This window comes from Xenopus tropicalis, chromosome 3 (genome assembly GCF_000004195.4).
Source record: "Xenopus tropicalis strain Nigerian chromosome 3, UCB_Xtro_10.0, whole genome shotgun sequence".
Classification (NCBI taxonomy): Eukaryota; Metazoa; Chordata; class Amphibia; order Anura; family Pipidae; genus Xenopus; species Xenopus tropicalis.
In genome coordinates, this window is record NC_030679.2 from 120,301,109 (window position 1) to 120,319,962 (window position 18,854).

Genomic DNA, 18,854 nt, shown 5'->3' on the forward strand with positions numbered 1-18,854 from the left:
AGTTATGCCTGATGGAGAATTTCTTAACTCATACATTATAATGAATACAGAAGCCCACACATACTGTTTGACTATACAAACAAGCCGCATGTAAGAAAAAATGAAGACAAAACAATAATAGATCTATGAATGAAAAAATGGATCTTACCATGACAAGGACAGATATAAAAGAGAAAACAATGAATCAGGCGATTACATTGGGACGTCATCATGCATCGAGATCCCTAGCCAGCACCAGTTGTGTTAATAAAACATTTCTGTTACTTTTCTTTATATAAATGAAAAGAGTCAGGGTCTCTGGTCAGGTGGTTGAATTGTCTCAAGAAAAGTGGAGTGGTTAGGGGCAAAATTGTCAAATAACATTAGTGGTTGGGTTAATTTAAAGTGAGCTAAACACAGAAATAATTATTGTTTCTGTTTAATTATAAGCCGCGTAGAAATCAATATCTCTTGCAAAAGATTCTGTTCTGTAAAGAGTATGAAGAGTATCCTAACACAGTGGGGCATTTCTGTGGGTGCTGCATGTACCACGCCTCCTGTTTGCTTACAAGCTATCCCAATGGCAGAGTGCATATACTGTACTCCGTAGTCCCCGAGGCTTTACATTCTGCAACACTGTACATAATATTGATTCGATGGAATTGTGGTATGTGTGTTCTTCTCATTCCTCACCACATGCTGGTTTCTATTACAAATAAGCGTCATGCACAACACTGTGGTAATTGGAGTAATTAATAGAATAATTGTTTCTGAACTCCTTGTGCCTTGGCTATAATTCTCTCCCCACACATAACTGTGGCTTGTTGAAAACCATCCCAGCCTTGATTGTTTTCCAGCATTATCACGTCTTGCTGTTATTATTGCTGCACAGTCTGCTCTCTCCATCAATTCTCCTTTCCCATGAACTGTAACTCACAAGGGGATATTTAAGGTTCCTAAGCATCTAGACAGTCTAAAGATTTAAAATGGGTGGGGTTATTTAACCATTTGATAACCACTCAGACTACACCAGGTGACTTAAATTCCAGCTTCAGCTCCAAATCTGGAAAAGGGAGGGTGGAATCTATTTTGTTCCTAATGCACAACGTTCCTGTGATGCAGTGACCCTCTAAAACAGATGTTTTGGGGAATCATATATTGAGACGTTTTTTTTTCTCTACTCAGTTGTCCTTTGTTATATCATGTAATTCATGAGTAAGATCTACATCATAAATATTTAAAGAATGTACAACCTAAACCTTTGGTATGACTTTTTGCACCCCATGCTGGAGACACATAGGGGCACATTTCCCAAATCCCGAATGGGAAAAAAATCTGATTGGAAACGAAAATTTTGCAACTTTTTCGTTGCCATCGCATTTTTTTCATATTTTGCAGGATTTTTTCGTTGCCGTCACAACTTTATCGTATTTTGCGCAACTTTTTCGTCGCCGTCGCGATTTTTTCGAATTGAGCAATTGTAAACAGCGGAAAAACCAATCCGATTTCGACGGCAACAAAAAAGTCGCGGAAAATATACGAAAAAGTCGCAACGGCGATAAAAAAGTCGCAAAAATACCAATCATTACAAAAAAACGCGTTCGGACGCTTTCGGTCCGTTCGTGGATTAGTAAATGTGCCCCAAAGAGTTGTGCCTGACAATCCTATTAGGGGGTGCAAATGGAACCCTATATACCCCATTCCATTAGCTAAGACCTGGGGCCAACCAGGTGGCAAAGAGTTTCTGGCACAAAGGAGATTGCTACATAAAAATAGATGGTATCTGTACTAAATAGTGGCATGCTTCTTTTTATACTAATCAGCTACACATTTATATAATATTATTAAAGAATAAAGAAGCAATATTTTACACTGTATACCATGGCACAAATGTGGAAATGTTTGGTGTATCTCAATACTGTTTTATTACACATATGCCCTTTAGGTCAATGGTTGCACAAGGGTTGAATAATGCACATAAATATGCTACAGGTGGCAATTTTGGTTTGCACCCTCCATGTGCTATTAGCCTAATTGTATTCTTTGTGAGTTTAACTGCTTATATATGTACTAGATTTGGTGGCACAAATGGTAGATACAGCAACTCACCAAAAACGATGACTGTGGCTGATGCGCTTCTCCTCTTGGCAACGATATTGGACGCCACACAGGTGTAGTTGCCAGAGTCTGAGAGGCGGGCCTGTCGTATGATTAAGTTGTGACTAGCTCTTGTGTCAATGTTTTCATCCATTAGGGAGTCAATAAGCTCTTCATTCTTAAGCCATTCCACCTAAAAACAAACAAAAGAACAGAGGTTCTAAGCTTCACAGTGAAACAATTTTTAGTAGAGGCTTTAAACAACATAACTTCTTGAAAAACTTGCACAAATTGAAGGAAAACGATACCCCCAGTTTTAATGCAATATATTTTTATAGAGACCTGCACTGTTTGGGGGTATAGTTTTCCTTTAAAGTCATAGGGGACACAGCAATTAATAGGCAGAGCCAATGCAGAATCTAGATTTTATATTTAATATCGCACTTTGGGGGTTGTTCAGCAGTAGGTTCCTGATAAAACTGACCATAGCATGTGTGTGTGAATGTGATAGGGACTGGGACTGTGAGCTCCACTGGGGCTGGGACTGATGTGAATGATGTATAATACATGTAAAGCACTGCAGAATATGTCAGCATTATATAAATAAGGAATAATAATACACATATGAATGCAACGCTCCACCCAGGTGTTATGCAGCTTCTAGCTGGGTTATTGTGGTTACCAAGAGCTGGAGCGATATTAAAAGACTTCCAGTGATACATCTTCTGTTATTGCTATGGTGACACATGAAAATAAACCTCAGAGTATTACTCTGTAAAGAACATACAATAAAATCAAAAGTGACCTTAGCGCTTATTCATATCTAATGTATTTTCCAATTACAGAAGTAGAACTATAAATATTACACCATTTAGCACATACAACCCACCATGTTATTGACTTCCTATATAAACCAGTAGTTTTTATTGAACTTGATTCATAGTGCAGCAGGATAAAATTGAAACAGCTTTACATCATGTCATATTTCCATCCTTGGACTTTATATGCTGCACTATGATTGCCTGGAGCATGATAAAGCTACAAAGTGAAGCTGGCATTATTAGTGACAATGGGTTAGGAGATCTCTGATCAAGGGGTTTTTACTTCTTTGATAACTGATGAAAGTCTTGAAGCTACTGGACCCCACAGTAAAATCTTTTTGGCAACATGTTCATAAACTGTACTTTTTTTAAAGGTTGCACCGGCCAGCTGCACTCTTGAGCACCCCAGCAGTCTCAGGGTTTACTCACCCTTTTGTTCCACCATTGACCTCCAGCATCTGAATGAAATTCCACCAGGATTTCAGCATCTGATGAAATTCCATCCAATGTGGCAAAATGCACAATATTGTGGTTGTGTTTAGACAATAATTGGATGCAATTCCACTCAAAATTGTCTGAGTTGGGATGCTGATATGTCTGGCTGTCATGTTATTGTTTAGGCGCAGGTGTGCTGCACCTATTGACACAGACAGTAGTGGGAACCCTGTAATTACTGCCACCCTTGAGGTGGCAGTAGCTCCAGGGTTCCTGTGCATCAATAACCGCACTTTATCTGAGCACATCAGGGGGGGTGTTTACTTAGGCACAAGCCCCTTCATGGAATGTTCATCCATTTTTGCGTGACCACTATTGTGGCTACAAATTAACCCTTTGACTTTCTAGTAGAAGCTGATGAAAATCCATTTGACTGAATGATTCTTCATCATATTAACTCATTAAGGTTTGAAGTGTGACAATCATTGAAGGCCCGTAAGTGGGTATTCAACCTTGGTTTTAACCATAGGCATCAGCAGAATGACGCTTTTATATTGATGCCATAGTAGTAGTGGGGATCAAAACTGCATTTTACTGCATGGGGAGGCACACAACTTGCACTTAGCTCCTGACTTGCCTAATTAATGGACACCAACTTTCATTATCATTTACTTATACAATATCACAAACATATTACCAAGTGCTGTATTGTTTATTATTTACATTATGCCCTGCTCCTGCTCATGTAGAGAGTGCTACCAATGGAATGTTAACCATTTTACCTCCTTGCCAAAAACAAAATAACATCCAAAAAAACTAAATAACAGCCAAAAAACAAATAAAATCTTATCTTCTGAAAAATGTTGGTGATAGAGATATGGCATATAATATCTGCAAACCAGTAGTCAATAGTTAAAAATGTTAATACTGTAAGACAACACTTTGTTGTTGATCATGCTAATGGAATAAATGTCTGTAAGGCTATCATTAAATGGAAGTGCCCATTACTCTAGGGATCAGCTTTACCAATAAGTCTCTCATGCAACTCTTAATCCACAGGCGTGGACAGTATGTTGTAGAACTTTATCTTTCAAGATAAGGCAAAAATATGGGCACCAGTGGTTTATGAACTTCAACAGTAAAGGCTTTATTAACAGATGGTGATTCGCTGTGAAATTCCACATTTCGCTGTTGGTGGATTTTTCTATGAAGCTGAAAAAAAAGTTGCAGTCTTCTCAAAAACAGTTGCAACGCACACGAATCAAAAAAAGTTGTGCAGTAGCCGCAATTCATGAATATTTTGCCGTTTCGCTAATTTTTCTGCAGTTTTGCGAATATTTCCCTGAGGCCAAATGGGACAGATTTGCTTAGCACTATTAACAGAATGGTGCATAGAAGTACTTGAGAACAACTAGGCACAAGGGAAAGAATACAATAAAAAATACAGATTTATGTGTTCAGCACTTTCCCCCTTAGGGCCAATCATGAACAGATGATTATTTCAACTCAAAAGTGTTACTACCAGCTTTCAGGTTGCCGCTCAAGTAAAACTTATATAAGCTACACAAGTCCCTAGGTCTGTTTGCTTGTTTCTTAATCTGGGGTAGTGCACCCAGGACTCTACTTCTTACTAAATCTCCTCAATAGAGCTCAGTCTGCTTATCACTAGCTAACTTGCTATTATCCATCACTCCTAGTGTGATATATGACAAGGGATATCCTATCTCTGGCTCTCCTATCAGGCCTAGTATCTATCTTGGCCCAACTGTCTGTCCAGGTGGGTTTTATAAATGAAATATCCCTGATCACATATGTGCTTTAGCTTACATACCTTAAACATTGCCATCTTCAGGCCAAATCTGGAACTACAAAGATCATACTTTGACCTAGGAGAGGGAACTTATTTTCCTTCTAGCAATAACGACCCCTTTAGCGTTATAAGATTTTGGGGACAGCCTGAAAAAAGGGATAGCTATTTTACGAGTTCCCTGCATGTGTAAATCATAGGCATGGTATTTCATATTATGGAAATCTCCAAGTCTCCAGCATTCTAAATGCCTGATCCAATGCCTGTACAGAATATACAGAGCTAGAACCTTTAAGTAAAGTTATAGCTGTTGAACTGGATATCTTTGTATAATGGGGATACAGGTCCATTAGGTGAGGTGCAAGACTTTTGTAGAGGGCTTCTATTTTATATACAGAGCCGCCATGCTCAGACATTTTTGAATTTATTTAGCCTGATGTACTGCATTGATTAATGCATTGGTGACATGAGCATTAAAAAAATACCCATTGAATTTTGTTCAGCCTTAATGCAATTCACTCACCTTTAGCAATAAATGGGTTTGATTGCATTTTTTTCCTCTCTATTAAAAGGCTTTGAAGCTTTCCTATAATTTTTGATTTGTGACAACTTAATATAAGCTTAATATTCTGAAGGCATAATTCTGGGTTCCAGCCACAGACTCTGCCACATAGAGATAAAGAATAAAGACATGTAAATGAATGCAGAGCATTTGAGGGTCAGAGAGGGCCTAGATTTAACTCATTAAATTCTGCAAAGGTCTCTTGCAAGGGCATTGCTACTGCCAGAATCTGTATAGGCAACATTTCTTATAGTCGGCAATGTTGGTAACAAATTGCTTTTCTGCCCAAGTGACTTGCAGCATATTACTATGCAGTGCCTGTGGGCCCAGTCTGGCGAGGAAGAGGTTTCTACACAATGGCTACAGGAATAATCATTAACGGGCAATAAAAGAATCATAATTCAGAGAAAGACACCGGAGGTCTAATCAATGTAGACTAGTTCACCTTGAATCGCTTCATGATTGGGGAAAGAGGGGGGAGCTGGGAACATTTGGGAAAGGTGATAGAGGCATTATTATGAAATGATTTAAGATGAGTGAGACAATAGAGAAAAACATTTTCTACTGCAGGGTAACAAATGCTGTTGACTTGAGAAGGGCACAGAAGAGAGAGAGACAGTTATACTTGTACTAATTAGTCAGTGTTTCCATTGGGATTTGCTTCTGCAGCAAAGATGCCTACTGTTTATTATTACCTACAAAGCCGACCCATCGAGAGGGCTGTGAAATATGTTTTATCAGTTGCAAAACGACCAGTTGTACTGACGGTGCACAGAATCAGCAGTGGCCATAAAGCTATATATAATAGGCTTCTAAACCACCCAGTGGATTTCTTAAATAGTTTATAGGTGGGGGGAGAAGAACAAGTTGCCAGTCCATTTACCAATTCCAGTACAGTACAAAAGAGGTCTCTGAAAGTCACTTAATTCGTGCAAAATATCCATACTATTGTTGAGAGATTGCAGCTTGGAATACTGTAGGGAATGTGTAATAATAGGCAGTAAGTTGCCCAGGGGCAGTAACCCATGGCAACCAATCAGCAAGTAGAAGTTGCCTGTTTAAAAGCAGGTTGCTATAGGTTACTGCTACTGGTCAAAGTTAGTGGGGCTCATTTATAAACTTCGCATAGCACAGAATTATTTACACAGTGAACATATTTGCCCTGCCGTGTTTATATTTATAAAGATTGGTGCATTCAGTGTGCAAACATAATTGCAAATTTTTATTTGCAGTGCGATTGTCCTTAAGAGATTTTTAAATATAGCATAATGGCAAGTTGCAAATATGTATGTGCACACTCTGCATCTGAGTTACGCCATAAGTTTGGTGGCGAAAAAACATTCCCTAAACTATTTCCGCAAATTGAAAATTTATATTTACAAAATGAAAATCGGGGCTATATTCACACACAATAAACATGCACAGAGGGCAATATAATTTGCGAATTGTTGTATGCAATGCACATTCCACTGCGATTCACACAAAAAAGACAGACGCAGTGTGAAATGGAAGTGTTTAGGAGAAAACATGCCTAAACAACTATTTGCAAATAAATATGCGCTGTGCAAACTTTATAAATGACCCCCAGTGCCTTTTATTTCATATGGGGGTGTAAGTACTATATGGGGTATAACTACTAGTCCTATCCACAAAAAAATATTTAGAAAACTTTTTTAAGCGATATTACTGTACTCTAGCTGCTCTCCTAGGAATAATATCATTACATTGCATAGGAGCGTATTCTTGGCAAGCGTTTTTCGAGAATATGCTCTGTGTGGCATTAGCCTTAGGGGCAGACTTATTATCCATCAGTTGTCCTCAGGTTTGTGGTAACCACTTTATTGTTGCCACACTTCTGGTGCTAACACTGTGCTAACAATACTAAACTATGCTCCAAATTGCACAGAACCGTAGAGGCCCATTTATTAACATTGTCATTTTTGTGGTTTTAGAGATTTTTGTATTTTCTATAAAACTATGAATGGCAAGTGATTTATTATACAGCCTGTAAAAAAAGGGCAAAAGGAAAAAAAACGCAGAAAGAATGTGAATGAATTTATCGTATTGTCGCACAAATGAAGGCATCAAAAAAACCTGAAATCCACTAAAAGCACAAAGAAAAATCTTCCAGTTGTAAAAAGGACACCAGCCATTGGCTTCTACATGACCTCAAAAGCTTTTAGATGGTGTATTTTTACTTTATGATATATTACAGATTTGATGCATAAATGGTGAAAAAAAATCCTATTATATTTAATTTTGTGCAAAATCATGAAAAAAAATACAACCCGAGTCATGTGTAATAACAGAGCAAAAAGCAACTGGGCTAATTTGGACAGCAGATGGCCAATAGGTTCTTCAGAAACGAGATTTAGCTTTCATGAACACATGATTCTTAACAAGAAACCACTGAAAAAAGACGGAATGCTAAATAGTCCCTAGGATCCCATTGGATGATCCCCCAGTGCTATGGAAGACATTTGCTATACTATATATCTCCTAATGAGAGTCCCACATCAGCTGATGTAGCTTTGCCACCTTATTGAATAAAAATGCTCAACACAACAACATCTGACCCCCCCCCAACTCTATCCTCCCCTGTCTCTCTATTTTCATCTGCTTCTCCGAGTGAGGTTGGTTTTATTAGCATTAAATTAACTTCACAAGCACTTTTATGCAATAATTAGATTTTTTTCTCTTCCATTTTCAATCGGGTTAGGCTGTTTCCAATTCCTTCCCTTATCTTTATTAGCCTGGCGCTCTTGCATCACCCTCGCCACATTGCAGTTACAGTTCTGTGTATCTGTGCTTCTCTAGTTAACTTATTAGCTGGTTTTTTTTTTTACATCTTATAATTTGCAAGCTGAATCTGAGAAGGGCACAATCTCTGGAGCTGAAATGCAAAATAGGAAGAGGAGGCAGATGAAACATTTTATAACACAGTATAGAATATACTGACCAGCAAGCGTTATAATAACAAATGCCACCAATCGCCAAATTTGAGCTCCCTGTCTATAAATAAATGGCACATTTTTGTCTTTGATTATTTCCTTCCTATACATATTACAATGAGATCAGACAGCTCAGATGAAATACAGTAAATCAACAATTTTCTCTCTTATAATAAGAAATGTGTTAACTGTCAGCAGTACAGTGCATTTTCAATGGGGAAAATCTTTGCTTATGATTAATCTGTCATAGGATTTCTGCTTAGTTACTTCTAAACCATATTTAATGGATAAGTAAGTTTTTTATTTTAATATCCCCTAAAATCACTCTATACAGCCCATAGAATAACATACCTTTCTCCCTGCATGCAGATTTATTTTGTTTCTCTATTGCAAGCTTCTAAACTGCAGCTCTTTTTCTGACTTCCTTTTCTTATGTGAAGCTTCGCCTCTTTTGCCTTCGGAGCACTGTCTGTCCTACTATGATGACCTCAAAGAGGTGCCTACTGGGCATGCTCACAGCCTCCAATTAAAATCAATCAGGCATGCACAGTAGGCACCTCTTTGAGACCATCATAGTTGGAGAGGGAAGGAGGACTCAAAGGAGGAGCCTCACACTAGACAAGAAAGTCAGTAAAAGAGCTGCAGTTGAACTCTATAATAAAGAAATAAAAAATAAATCTGGATGCAGGGAGAAAGGTATGTTATTCTGGGGCCTGTATGTTAGTACCTTTGGGTGTCCTAATGATTGGGTTAGCGGAGAGGTTTACAGACCACCAAGGGTAGCAGTTGAATAAGTACAGATGGAGAAAAACGGATTCTTTCATGTTTTTTTAAGCTGTACACATAACCAACCATTAATTCTAAAGAGATAAATGGGGTTATGTAATAAAGGGCACTAAGTTTGCCCAGGTTGCTGTGGGTTACTGCTCCTGGGCAAACATAGTGCCTTTTGCCTATTACAGAGTAAAAGTGAAGTATGTTTTACTGTCTTTTGTGTCTCAAAAAAATGTAATTGGCAAAAGCTAAAAAAAAGTCTCCAGGACTTTAGATAAAGAGTAAGTCAACATAGGAGACAGATCCAGCAATAGCTGGGGAACAAGTGTAAAGGGTGCTCAAAGGTGCTCCCCTCTGGTGCAAATGTCTACTATATACTGTACATGCTAAACAGATCATCTTCATCAGGATTTTAGGGTGTCTTAAAATGATTTACTGCTTGGCTCAGTAAATTTTAGCATTAAGCCAGTGTTTCTAACTTGGGGTTGGGGAATTGCCTTTATAACCCGAAAACTGGTTAAGAACCAGATACGCACCTTGTTTAATTACAATTTCACTGTTTTCGGGGGGATCAGGGTGACCTTCTACTTAGCAGCACAATGACCCATATTTGTTTTCCCAAACACTAGGTTAAGAAGCCCAGCACTAAGCAGAGATAAACAAGAATACTCTGTATTATATCCTCTGGAGTCAGAACATTTGACTGGAAATTTCTTGCAGTTCAAAGCACAGTCATTGCTTTGAAGGCTTCTGTGTAATTTGAACTGTACAAAATATAATAATTCAACACAGCCAAAGGATATTTGCACAGCTTTCACTATCTATCATCTATCTATCTATCTATCTATCATCTATCTATCTATCTATCTATCTATCTATTTATCTGCTATCTATCTATCATCTATCTATCTATCTATCTATCTATCTATCTATTTATCTGCTATCTATCTATCATCTATCTATCTATCTGTCTACTATCTATCTATCTATCTATTTATCTGCTATCTATCTATCTATCTATCTATCTATCTATCTATCTATCTATCTATCATCTATCTATCTATTTATCTATCTATCTATCTATCTATCTATCTATCTATCAATCATCTATCTATCTATCTATCTATCTATCTATCTATCTGCTATCTATCTGCTATCTATCTATTACTAATAATGCTTTCATTAAGTTAATAAGCACAATTTTGGAGCCAGTGGGGAGCAAATAATTACATTCTACTGTTTCCTAAGGACACAAGAACAATAGGGGGTTGATGCATACACAACTACTTTACAGGGTACAATTTGCACTAATTGAAGCCAAATAAATAAGAAAAATGATAGCTGCAAATAAAATAGGGTTGCGTGATGATCTTTGCTAACACTGCAACAGGGATAATGTTGCAATTTATTTTCATAACTAGCAGAACATTGCTGAGAGGTGCATCACATGATAATATCAAGCAAGCATTGTAAGTATTTCTAGAAAGTGCCTGGGCAGTGTGTTCACATTGGAGATAATTGGACCTGCTGATGGTTTAACATGTTCTGGGAACCATGAAAGCCAAAGTGTAGTACATTGTATAATAAATACAGGACACCCCCAACTAGTGGCTCGTAAGCAGCATGTTGCTCACCAACCCCTTGGATGTTGCTCCCAGTGGCCTTAAAGCACGTGCTTATTTTTAAATTCCTGGCTTGGAGGCAAGTTTTGGTTGCATAAAAACCAGGTGTACTGCCAAACAGAACCTCCTGTTGGCTGCCAGTCCACAGAGAAGCTGTCAATCACAGCCCTTATTTGGAACCCCCAGAAAATGTTTGTGTTGCTCCTGAAATCTTTTTACAGTTCATAAGTAAAAAAAGGATAGGGATTCCTGCCCTAAAGGGAATTATTTGGACATTACATGTTAGACTCACTGTAAGCAAACCATTAGGTATTGGCCAAATAATGGCCTTTAGTTTTATAGGATTCCGAGTTGTTGGTTAGCATTAGCAGAGAACCAAGGCCAAATGTATAGCCGGTGCTTTTTGTCAGAATGTATTGATAGAAACACCATATGAACAACTTCATAACTGAATGAATTACATATCTTGAAGCATTTGTGATTTCCACTTTTCTATATGTCTTTTTTTATGAGAGTCCTAATCATACCATATACAAAGAATCAGTAGAAACTGGCAGACACTAAGTGGCCAGATACTTTGTTTAATCATGTGTGTGTACTTCTTAATAAGGACCCCTGAGTTCCGTGACCTACTTGATTACAAGTATTACCCCCCCCCATCCCCAACAAACCAAGAGCCCTAAATTGCATTCCACAGCAAAATTAAATAAACCATTTGCATTTTGCTTTGCTTCCAGTAAGGATTAATCATATTCTAGCTGGGATCAAGTACAAGGTACTGTTTTATTATTATTGCAGAGAAAATGGAAATCATTTTTAAAAATTTGAATTATTTGATTAAAATGGAGTCTATGGGAGATGGTCTTGCTGTAATTAGCAGCCTTCTAGATAACGAGTTTCTGGATTCCATACCTATAATATGAATTTTAAATAAGGATAGTAAAATCGTTAATTATATCATTATAAAAATGGCAACAATAAAAAAATTGAAATTGTTAAAACAAGGAAGTTAAACATAGAATTTTGGTATTTATAAAAAGATACCCCAGTGCTTTTAATCAATTAGGGTTATCAATATAGATGTAGTGGTTTTGTTGACAGTACAATATGTATGTTCTCCCTAAGACAGGGATCCCCAACCTTTCTTACTTGTGAGCCCCAGTCCAATATAAAAAGACTTGGAGAGCAACACAAGCACCATAAAGGTTCATGGAGGAGCCAAATAAGGGCTAAGATTGGCTATTAGGCAGCCTCTATGCACACTATCAGCTTACAGGGGGCTTTATTTGGCAGTAAATCTGGTTTTTATTCAGCCAAAACTTGCAAGTCAGGAATTCAAAAATAACTACCTGGTTTGGGGGCTGCTGGGGAGAGCAACATCCAAGGGGCTGGTGAGCAACATATTGCTCACAATGCCCTAAGGCATTCCGACCACAGCCCATAAACCTACAGGTGTCATTGAGCTTGGTGTGTGTTGGTATGTACTGTATATACCATTGGAAATGTAAGAACTGATGCCAGAGCTTAACTTCTCTATAAAGCACAATCAAATTTTATTGGGGGTTTATAAAGTATTGTAAAGGTGTTGGATTCCTCGCAGTATTTACCTGATGGTCCCAAGCCTTCTGGATAACAGGCCCCATACCTGTACTACACTGGAGGTTGCCCAAAATGATCCGAAACTAGAATGCGCAGCCTGGACATTTCTACTTGAGAATCCAGATAAATTCACCTCCCTTGATTTCATGCGCAAGATGCATAATGAATGTACTGTATAAAGAGTCATTTTAGAGCACATTTTGTGCACTGAGGGAGTTAAAAATTCAGCTCTCAATGGATTAGAGCGGCTAAGGATGTTTTAATGCTTGTATCATGAACTGCAGGCCCCCTGTCTGCTATAAACCACATGCTTTAAACAATTTCTCTCCCAGTACCAGACCTGCTCAGAATGTGAATGTTGCCATCAGTGGAACAGCAAAGGCTAATCACATAATGTGCCAAGGAAATGCAAGGACAGCTATGGATTAACTGAGCTTCCTCACCGTCGGACAGCGGGTGGTGAATTAGTATTATGTGTTTGTTCCAATTACAGGAGGTTATTATGAAAACCAGTGAAAAGCAGTGAACGGGGAGGAGGCTATGATCTTATGGGTGAAGTTCCGACTTGTGATGTGCAAATCAGCTCAGCCAGTGGAATATACCACACATATGTGGTTTGTGGTCTCCCAACCCCAGGAAAAAAACTGCCTCTAAAGGCAAAGGTAATCTTACTTGCATAATGGTTTAAGAATAGACATTAGGGTTACACATTGTCACTGATTAAATTATGTAACTACAGCAACAAATTTATTAAAGGTCAATCAGTCAATAAGTCCCAGCAGTGCAATTTTCTTCCATATGTATGTAAACACTTTCCTGACTGTCTAGGAATATGCATGAATAAACTGGTACATTTATCAAAGAAGACATGTGTCAGCAGAATGTGGTCATTTGCTTTAAACAGTCAAACAACCATTCTGCACTTGAGTGTTAAAGCTCAGTGCTTTAGCACGCCTCTGAATCATTATGCGAATTGCAATGCATGATTAAGGATTTCGGCTGTGAGTAAAGGTCCCCATACATGGGTCGATTCTAGCTGCCGATATCGGTCCCTTAGACTGATTTGGCAGCTAATCGGCCTGTGTATGGGACTGCCCAACCGATATCTGTCCTGAAATCGGCCAGATCTCGATCGGCCAGGTCTAGTCGGATCAGGGACCACATCGGCTCAATGATGTGGTCCCCGAACCGACTTTGCCTATACCCGTCGTTATAATTCGATCGTTTGGCCACAGGGGCAAACGATCGAATTAGCCTGGATTCTCTCAATATCGTCCCTCCGTAGGTGGGGATATCGGGAGAAGATCCGCTCGCTTGGCAACATCGCCAAGCGAGCGGATCTTAAGGTGTATGGGGACCTTAAGGTTCCAGACCAGAACCGAAACATTGATGTAATAAATCAGATGTTGTAAGTTATGGAATAAATTGGATTTGAAGGACACTGGAGTCCACACAGTTATTGTAAATACATATGTGATACAACCTTGTCCAGCAACCGGAAGAAACTTGCCTAGACTATTGGGGTAGTGTGGACTGCGTGAGTTAATATATATATACATTTAAACATAAAAATATACCCTGTAGTAGTGAAAAACATTGGAGAAGAGGTTTCTTACAAATAAAATAGCATTATATTATTAAATATTTCAATGTAACTGATTCTTTTTATAGCATCCTATTACTCTAGCTATTTATGCACTCTCTTTATGTCTCCTAATCTCTGCTTCTAGTTCCTCCTAGGCCTCACATCCTCTCTAATCAAAGCTAATTTATTACTCTCATATGTCTTATCTGCCATTTGTCATTTGCAGCAAATAGCATTGTAGTAGTATGTATAATACAGTTCATCCGAATATTTCTTCAGACAAAACACAGCCACTCTCTAATATAGCGCTTAGTCTATTCAATTGATTGGCTGCTTCCATTCCCAAATGGTGTTTAGAGAATCTGTTTAAAGAATATGGGTTATCAGAGGCAGACATTGCTGCTCTACATTGGGTTGCTTCTGCATTCATATTACATGTATGTATTTAGCCATGATTGTGTTGTTACATTAATGTTCTATATATCTATATTATATTATTAGAAGGGACATCCAAGCTCTGTGGACATAGATTAATGTGCTATAGAAGATCCATATTTATATATGTAAAAGAATTACTGCTAGCTTGGTTATCATCATGTTTCACAAAAAAAAAAAAAATTCTCAGCTTGATTAAAGGTATAAGAGACTGTTGGTTCTAATGGTGTTTTGAATTGCAGCCTTTTTATTGAAGCAGTGACAGTATGCAGTATGCACTACAGGTTTCAAGCCTAATTTCAATGTAATTTAGCAGCTAAAAACACTGTGGATTGTACTGTTTTGGTTCCTTGTCTAATATTTCTAGTTATCATTATTTACAAGGTTCCCAAATAGTGGGGAACCACAAGCAGACAAGGTTGGAATCAAGGTCACAGGTGAAGAATGGCAACATTTTGAAATGAATGCTGTTTCATTGCTCCCTTTCAGCAGTCAAACGCATTCAGTTAAAGTGGTGTGTTAGTACCCAGCACTAGCACAGAGCCCTTCTTCATGTTTCTATATAGCTTTGCATTTGGTCTCCCTCAACCTAAGAAAAGGAACCATTTGGATAACATGTATGCACCACAACTTCACCTTGAACAGCACCCACAGCATCAAAAGTCTCTTTGGAGGGGGATTGACATTGTAGGTAGCAATATCAGCTGCAGGGCCATAGGTAAGATGGTCTTCATATCAATAACAGGGGGTCCTACCAAAAAGAGTGAGGTTCAATCATATGTCACACTTTGTTTCTTCACGCTACCTACAGAACCCGTTGCAGTGCACAAAGTAGAATCTGGGAAGGGACTGTGACCATGGGATAGTTTATGAAGCAGGGATGTCCAGCCAACAACGCTATAGATGGAGCTCCCACCCACAACTCAACATTGGTAAGAAATGCTGGCAGCTCTAGATAACTGAAAGATATATGGTTACTGGTGGGACATTCTTGACATATGGTAATTCAAGATTCAAGTCATTGCAATAAAATAAAGTAACTGGCCCCACATATGTGTAGGCAGGTTGTTCCTAAGATTTGCCATCAGAAATGTCCAACTTCCCTAGCTGACAATCCACAATGAATCCTTACATTTTCTCATTCAGCCCATGGCTGATTTGTTTGCCAAAAGTAAAGGCAAGATGGAGAAAGGCAAACATACTTCCAGCAATTATGCCTTACCAAATACCAGAATGGAACAAATGATGATGCTTACAGATCTTTTACACATACATAATTAGCAAATACTCTGCTGAGGCTAAAATGGACACTCATGGAAAGAAGAATAGCTAGAGATTCTGCATCAAGCACAGCTCTGTGTAGTAATAATTGGCATTTTGATCAGTCCAACTGCACCGTCATTTTTCTCCAGGATCACTCTCATTCTGCCCAGATTCACATTATATGGCACTTAGGCCCAATTAATTCATCACAATTTTGCTGACATAACTACATGCCTAATTCTTCCCATTAGCTTAACGTCTGAAGCACATTACCTCTCATTGAACTAGAGCCACAAATCTTTCCAAAATGCAGTTGCTTCTGCATGAAATGAGGTTAAGGAAGTCAGAAAGTCAACTCTAGCAGCCTGCACACTAATAGTACAGGTTCCTCTCCATTTAGGTGCTAATTTCAAGGATAGGTTCTTAGCTCAACCGGAGTAGCTGCTCAAAGCAATCAGTTAAATCTTTGCTTTATTTTTTCACTGTAAAGGTGGCCATACACGAGCAGATCCGCTCGCTTGGCGATGTCGCCAAGCGAGCGGATCTTCCCCCGATATCCCCACCTACGGGTGGGCGATATCGGGGACCATTTAGGTAAAAAAAATAATAATCCGATCATTTGGCCCTGGGGCCAGACGATCGGATTATGTGAGCGGCAATGGGGCAGTCGGATCGGGGACCGCATCAACGAGCCGATGCGGTCCCCGATCCGACCAGATTTTCTAACCTGGCCGATCGAGATCTGGCCAATTTCAGGCCAGATATCGGTCGGCCAGGCCGCTCTGCTCTCCCCATACACGGGCCGATTAGCTGCCGAATCGGTCCAAGGGACCGATATCGGCAGCTATAGTCGGCCCGTGTATGGCCACCTTTAGTAGACTGATTATAACTAACTGCTGATTAGTTGCTATGGGCAACATCACTTGGTTAATTTAGCACCTATGTTGAGCTCTTAATTGTGCTGTAGGTATAAATACTGTTTGGGGGCAGGAGAAAGTGATAATTACCACGCAGGAGAAAGTGATAATTACCACTTTTTATTACATGCGTCCTGTAAAGAAGAGTGGCCATTGCTCTTTCCTCATAGACAATAGGGCATAGACATAGAGGCATCCCAATCCCATAGTGACCTACAGTATTTAAACAAACAACTTTTCATTTTTGACTGATCTGCTTGTCACCTTGTACGTGAAGGACTTGTTTCCAAATGCAACACAGAGCAGGTCTTGAAGCAATTCATTAAAATACTTGCATCCAAACACGCTCCTACACTTCCACATGACTTTCTATGTATCCATCTTGCCTCGTCTAATGAAAGGTGTAAAGCTGCACCCACTGACGCTGGGGAACCCTGGAGCTACCGCTGCTTTTCACCTGGTGGTAGCACCAGGGTTCCCACAAAGGGTTGTGTCAATAGATGCATTGGACTTGTGCCCATTGAGACTGGATACAAACACCATTTCTTATGCTTGCTCCAGAAGTGACACAACCCCCACTTTGAAAATGCTAGCCACTACTTGCACTGGGTGCAATTGGGATGGACACAACTTGGAACGTGACTGCACTTACTTTGGAAGTGATTTGTGCACAAAATTGCTCTTAACACACTGCACATGTGTAAATGACCCCTGAAGTTGCTTAGGCTAACATAAATGTACAATGTATTTTTATTTAACATTTATATTTTAATTAATTAGCCTTAGGGCATGATGCTCCATATTATAGAAAACCCCATATTCCATATAACCGATCCATGCCTGTAGCACTTTCTGTTTTACTGGAGGTAGACCCATTCCATAGACAGCAACAGGACTAAGCCCCCCTACAATGTATAGGCTTCTGATGTTTGTCATACTGTGTCCCTTGATCGGATGATTTTTGGGCTAATACAAGCTCCCCAGGAATGCTGTAGAATAGGTTGACCAGGCAGAGTAAAACACACACTGAAAGGCATTTGCATTGGCAGCCGACATTTAAATATCCGTATCCTGCTCTGCATTTATTTTATGGTTTCCTCCATGAGGTTAATGCTGTTAATGTCATTAAGAGAACAACATGACAAATCAATAGAATGGATGAGAAGAAACCATTCCACTGGCAGCAGCTGACATTTATTTCTTTTATGTTACCTTTCTGTTCAACCTTTGTAAATCTCCCGAACGCTGTTTCTATTACTTTATTTCGAAGGGGGCACCTTGGCATCATCTGATACTTTTGCAGGATGAATGTCAACCAAAGTTGCTAGACACTCGCCAAAAAATAAAGATAGGCCTGTGTTGCATTCCAACCTGCAGATCCCAGTTTGGAACCAGAACTGTTTCATCAATACAATGGAAAGGCATTTATCTTCATTGAACAAAGCACGTCAGTGTCAGAATGGAGTGGAAGGCGGGGGATGCACGTTACCTTATCTACAGCATTGTCTAAATTAGTCCACTGAGAAACAGAGGATCTTTAATCAATGTGCTGCCACCCTGCTCCAGTAAGCATATTTTCAGTTCATTAGATTTAATAAATTTCTCATTATAACAAATGTGACATACCAGCAATAATTCTCAATACAGTAATACGTTTTGCCAATTTGGTTTTCTAAACTTAGCAAGCACAAAAGCCTCTACACCCCCCCCCCCTCCCCGATCTAATGAACAAGTTGGATGTCCTCGCTTAAAAGTGTATGTTTCAATTATTGACTTTCCTTCATACCTAAAAATTCTTCATAAATTAGAAATACCATGCTGGGATCTTGCCAGGGAGATTGTGCTAGTGAAATTACTTCAATTTCTCTGTAATTCTTCTGAATGTGCCATTGGATATTGAAAGCCTTATTGACAAAGCTGAAGAATCTCTGGCCCTCCGTTTTGCCCTAGTGCTTAACCATATATATACAGTAAATATATATATATATATATATATATATATATATA

At 38.9% G+C, this 18,854-nt stretch overlaps 1 protein-coding gene across 3 annotated transcripts in view; it reads right to left on the reverse strand.

The window, feature by feature from the left end:
- unc5d (unc-5 netrin receptor D) overlaps positions 1 to 18,854 on the reverse strand; it is a 365,567-nt gene that overhangs the window by 117,712 nt on the left and 229,001 nt on the right. For all 3 annotated transcript variants that reach the window (XM_031899262.1, XM_031899263.1, XM_002932956.4), the window contains exon 5: positions 2,089 to 2,269. In XM_031899262.1, coding sequence (XP_031755122.1) covers positions 2,089 to 2,269 — 181 coding nt within the window. The remainder of the gene's footprint in view (positions 1 to 2,088; positions 2,270 to 18,854) is intronic.